Source organism: Dendropsophus ebraccatus, chromosome 11 (genome assembly GCF_027789765.1).
Source record: "Dendropsophus ebraccatus isolate aDenEbr1 chromosome 11, aDenEbr1.pat, whole genome shotgun sequence".
NCBI lineage: Eukaryota > Metazoa > Chordata > Amphibia > Anura > Hylidae > Dendropsophus > Dendropsophus ebraccatus.
In genome coordinates, this window is record NC_091464.1 from 44,600,531 (window position 1) to 44,606,530 (window position 6,000).

The 6,000-nt window shown below is 39.6% G+C and overlaps 1 protein-coding gene across 7 annotated transcripts in view; it reads right to left on the reverse strand.

The window, feature by feature from the left end:
- Window positions 1-6,000, reverse strand: part of RAP1GAP2 (RAP1 GTPase activating protein 2) — a 384,075-nt gene that overhangs the window by 37,340 nt on the left and 340,735 nt on the right. For all 7 annotated transcript variants that reach the window (XM_069944747.1, XM_069944746.1, XM_069944750.1 and 4 more), the window contains 2 exons: window positions 2,453-2,553; window positions 886-1,015 (listed from right to left, as the gene is read on the reverse strand). In XM_069944747.1, coding sequence (XP_069800848.1) covers window positions 886-1,015; window positions 2,453-2,553 — 231 coding nt within the window. The remainder of the gene's footprint in view (window positions 1-885; window positions 1,016-2,452; window positions 2,554-6,000) is intronic.

Sequence of the window (6,000 nt, forward strand, 5' to 3'; positions counted from 1 at the left end):
GTTATCCTGGACTCGGTGGTTCATCTGCACTATACCTACAACCGTTTAACAAGCGAGTGTTTGGGACCAGAGGGGGCATATACCAACCAGGCCCCAAATGTGCCCAAAAGTGATGTATATGCATAATAAATGCACCATAGTAAAGATGAAGATTAAAAAATGGCACAAAGTACGTCAAAACATAGGCAGACAAGCAATGATAAATTACCCTCTTAATACCAGAGACTGTTTAGACCTGCGTCATGTATGTTTGACTAGAAGTTATAAACAATCAATATTGGCAATCCACAAAGCTTTGTATTACTCTAGGCCCTATTACACGTGGTGATCAGAGGGAGCAAGCGAGCGCTGACTTGTGATGTCAGTGCCCACTTGCGAAGTTGGGGGGGGGGTTACTTTAGTACCGGCTGGGATGATCTTATCTGAGACCGGACTGAGGCTATGTTCACACAAGATCTTTTTTAGGCAGAAGAACTGCAGGTTTTTTTTTATAATGAGGGTTATTATTATTGATTCGGATCATTATTTATGGTCTTCATTATTAAATAACAGACGTTAGTATAAAAACAATGTTTTGTTTTGCCTAAAAAGACGTTGTGGGAACATAGCATAAAAGGAAAAGTAAACACATATTACTTATAGAAAGGTAATATTCCCTCCTGGAAATAATATTGATTCAAAAGGAGCTACGAGTCTGCTCCAGTAACCTCTATGTGATCTGGGATTGTCTGGAGAGTTTGGCTGTAGTAAATAATGTAATAGCCACAGTGATATTAGGGGCTGGATGCCAGCAATATTGGACAGCACATTTCTTGAGATATGGAAGAAATATGAAAGCAGAGAATTTTATCAGTGTCTGACAGCTGACAGTTCAGAAGTTCTCACCTGCTGGGTATCTCCTTCAGTAAACGGTAACTTAGTTGACACGTGAAACATGATCTCCTTGTCTCTGAATACAGTGTAAATTGATTCAGTGCCCGTCTGACCATGCGCTACATCCAGCCCTCCGCGGAAGCTGAAGGAAAGAAAGTTGATGAACCATTGTATAAATAACTGACATATCCTAATCATATACAGTACAATATTATATATGAAACAATAGAAAATGACAACACAGGTGTGTTACAGGTGTGCAGGAACGTTCTTTTTTTTTTACTATTGATTTGCATGCACCGTTGCTGGCACCGGCGGCCGACTTTACATTGTATGATCAGCTATTATTTCTGTACGCTGTTTGGTGGACAGCATCCGTAAATAATAGGCAGGTACATTATTTTAACATTCTAACATAACACTGTGTGAACACAGTGGACGGCACTGCATTGACTTCAATGCAATGCCGCCCCTGCAGTAAAGAACGGACGCTGATTCCATTGCAATGAGCATCTGTTCTTTACTGCAAAATGACGTTGTGTGGACATAGCCTAATGCTGAATTTACATAAACAGAACGAATGTTAAGCTCTGCAGCACATCCCACTGTTAAGGCATACAGGGAAACCCTAGGGATGCTCAGATGATGTGATGGTCTGTATATAAATAGTTACCATATAGGTATAGTCCATATATACACAGTTACATCGTCTAAGCTTCCCCAGCTCTGTAATGACCCTTCCTCTCCTTCTCTTGAGCTCAATGCACAGTGGTGGTACTGCTGACAGATACCCAACACATTTTACTGCAAAATCTATGTTGGTTGGCTATAGTTCGAAAACTCTACAAGGAGAACACAGGGCTCAGAGGAAGAAGATCTCTGTATTGCTGCCTTGGTAAACACCACTGATAGTATCTATAAATGGACACTTCTGTCTGGGGTATGCCTCAACTGAGTGGTCCGCAATGTGGAAAAGGCCAACGACATTTGACTTACAAACCGCAGTTGTGTGCCCCCCCATAGAAGTTCTGACCCTTCATTTGCTTCCTTTGCTTATCTTGTCCATGCAAAAGATATATGGTGCTTTGTGGCTAGGCTTTTAAATCCAACATAAGCCAATGTCGTCAATTATGCTTTTGAAGCTAAATAGGTGTCAATCACTGTATCAGTGTTTCGGAAGCTAAGGAAAGCTCCCCCCAAAGTGTAGAAGCTGACAATGTCAATGCATTTCAAAATCAAAGAACAATATCCTATCAGATTGATCTACATATGGAAATACTCTAGATTGATGTCAGACTTTCTGATTACTGTAAAGATTGCAGATTTATACATCTATTTTCCACGAAAAGACAAAAGAAACAAAGTGAATGGGCAATCAAATCTGACTACAGAAAGACCATAACTCCCTAAGAAAAAATGTAATCAGCAAATCTTTTCAATGTCAAGACACAAAATATTGATTTTCAAGCCATTACATGTCACTTTACACCATTGCTAATGTTTTCTGTTTCATTGCAATCAAAACAATTGTGGTTTCTTTTCTACATCCCATCTGTGACTCTTAATCTTTGTAACTCACCCTTTAAAGTCTTGAAGTAGGACCGTATCTCCGAGTAAGCTCAAGAATTCTCGAAAGGCTGGACTTTCTTCATTATTGCCAAAGAGTTCTTCCTCTAATGTCTGCAGAGAACACAAGTTGGATTGTGTGAGATCGTGGAAAACGTTTGGATGCCTGTTCGATGGGTAATTATTGTATTGTTACGTGAGATAAAATGCACACCCCTTATCTGCCCCTAAGCTGATGGATTTTGCTGGTTTTAAAAACAATACCAGGTTGAAAAGGGCAATGCTTTCAGACGATAAAAGAGGTAATAAATGATTTATGAATGGGGGACCAACCATTAGAACCCCCAAGATGACCAGAATAAAAATAATCTTTCCCCTAGTCCCCCAGTCCCTTATCTTGTCTACTAGCAAATCCACTGTTGTGAGGAGCTGTATAAAGCAGTGGTCAAGCTCATGTATTGAGTTACTGTTCAGTATAATCCCTTCCCACCAAGTTTACACCATGAATCCTTCTTTTTAACAATATGAAGGAAATCCCAGGGGACAAAAAATAATGGAAAAATAATAATTGTTAACAAGTAGAACACCCCTAGAATACACACTTTTAAAAAGTAGCCTAAGCCTTTAAATAAGGCTTAGGCTACGTTCACATTAGCGTTCGTCCTTCCGGCACCATTCCGTCATCCTTTTCCGCTTTAGAGAAAGTAAAACGGAAATTGTCTGATCCATTATTATCCCCATAGGTTTCAATGATATTTTGTTGTGCTCTGTTTAACCAGTGCTCCGTTATCATGCAATCCGTTCAAATTCTGTTTTTCTGAACGGACGAAAAAATTGTTTGCAGTATTTTTTTTTCCGTTTTCGAAAACAAAACTTAAACCGATCGATGCAATCCATTTTTATAATGATAGTCAATGGTGACGGGTCGAAACGGAGGGTTAATCCGTTTGCATCCGTTGTTCAAGTTTCCGTCCCATTCCGTTTTTTTAGTTGGAGCATGCGCAGAAGGGGAGAGAAGACAGGAAGTTCTTCTGGGAAGGAAGGGGAGGAGCTGAAAAAAAAAAAAAACTGTGAAAAATGGACACGAACGAAATTGCAAATGGATGATAATGGATGCAAACGGATGGCAAGCTTCCGCTAATTTTACTAAAATAAATGGGTACACTAACATTTTTGGCTATCCATTTGCATCCATTGACATCCATTAGCAAATCCGCCTTTAGCTATCCGTTTACAAAAAAATGAACGGATCCGTCAGTTTCATGTAAAAACGCTAGTGAGGCCGAGCCCTTAGTGGTTGTTGCTACTGTTTTGCAGTACTTGCTGCTCCAAGTTTGACTCTTATCATGGCAACCTCTGCATTATGTTGTGTATAACAATGATTTTATAGTCAGGTCAAAAGATGCAATAAACGACACAAATTTTCGTTAGACGTTTAATCGTTGCCTGCATACACACGGAAAGATTATTGCCTAACTTTGAACAATATACATTTTTTTTTACAATAATCTTTCTGTGTAATAAGGCCCTTAGTTAATCTATCTACTAATTGTAGCTATTTTTTCTGTAACAGAGATCCAGATCTGCTTCATAGACATATAATGAAAGCCTAAAATTTTAAATGCTACCTGTCCCCACTAGGAGGAGCTTGTGATACTTCTGCATACTATTTTGCTATTGAACTCACTGGGGGAGATTTATCAAAGGGTGTAAATTTTAGACTGGTGTAAACTCCCCACAGCAACCAATCGCAGCTCCTCTTTCCTTTCACCAGAGCTAGAAGGTGAGCTTTGATTGGTTGCTGTGGGGAGTTTACACCAGTCTAAAATTTACACCCTTTGATAAATCTCCCCCCAATGTGAACATTGTATGCAGTTAGCTCATAAGTTTCCTCTCTAAGGGCCTGTTACATGTAAATTTTTTAAGTGGAGAGGCGTGGAGAGTGGAGGCTTGGGAGGCCTCCCTTTGCAAAAGATAGCAAGTGGGATTCGGCGGAGTCCGCCGGCAGGGGGTTCCGAGCAGAATTTCGGCACCGATTCCGTAGTGTGAATGGGCCCTAAAAATCTACTTTGGGATTGTCAAGTGCCCAGCCATTCAGATCTACGGACTACTATGACATGATAAACTAATAAAACATGATAAATATATAGTTAAGAAGCAAAATGAATAGGCATGACTAAGAAGATGGTGTGAGTAAATAGCTATTGAATCATTTGTATTCTAATCCCTTCTGTTGCTCCCGCCTTCCATATCACATTACTCCAAATCCATAACAATTTGCAGCTACATAGCCCTGGCACCACTGAGAGGTACAAAATATGGAAAGTTAATTAAGATGCCTGCCAGAATTTTCTGTGACAAATTAGTGGATTCATTCCTCTCTGTCTTTCATGTTCTGAACTCTTTCCATAATTACAACATTTTCATTACACACATGGCTTCATAGTAAAATGTTTCAGCAAAGGGAATAATCTTTGTCTTCAGAACTTGGCGAACAGTGTTTTTTTTTTTAGTTCACTTTATAAGAATGGAGGATACAAAAAGCGAGCAACCTAATTTTGAAACAGTTTAGCTACTTACTAAAATTTTAGTAAACAAGGTTGAAGTCTTTACTGATGGCCTTCATCCCACTGTAGGGTTTAGGTGGGGACAGGCTTGATTTGTGCGGGCTGAGCTGTGTCCACACTACTGTGAGAGGGTCAGCGCCCTAGTTAATGGTTTTAACCTGATTTTAAGGGGAAAAAAGAACAGTACACTGTGGTATCATCCCATCAAAATAACAGACATCCCAATGGAACAATACAGCATAATTGTTGTCCGACGTCTGGGTAAAGCTCTGCTCTTATGGCTTCCAATACAATGTAGACTACTTTCAGATGTGAACAGATCCATGTGACCAAGTAGGAGTGCCAGAGGTATGTGTCAGAACACCTCTTCATACAACAATGATCAATGCATCCCTGTATAAATCTAAAAGAATATTTTACTAAATATTGCTAAAGTCTATTGGAAACCTTTTTATTGCACCTTGCATCTGGACTCCTGTCTCCTAATTCTGCGCTCATAACTGACTGGTTTGGAAGGTTAAGTTGTCACTGTTTCAAACAATTAAAGGGAATGTGTCGCAAAGTTAAAAAAATTTTTGAAAGTGTTAAAACTGAATTTGTTATTTTTTTTTGTTAATTTATATGTGGTTTTCATTTTTTTTACATCTAAGGAAATATGAAAAATTAACAATCTAATTTTCCATATTTCCCAGTGATGACCACCAGGGGGAGCTCCACCAGGAAACTGCTGGTAAAAGCAGCCTGAAAGCCGGCTGCTGAAAAAAAGAGGCAGTCTCTGCTCAACTGCTGTGACATCATCACCTCCCTCCTCTTTTCACTGGGGAAACAAAGAGGGGAAAGGTGCTATTATGTGTACTGCTGGGCAGCGCCATTTTGTTGTTGTCTGCACAGCAGTACACATATACAAGTGTGTCCCTAGCCTTTCATAATAAACCTCAACTGCTGCAGAACCTCCTAATACACCTCAACCTGCTGCAGAACCTCAGACAGCTCG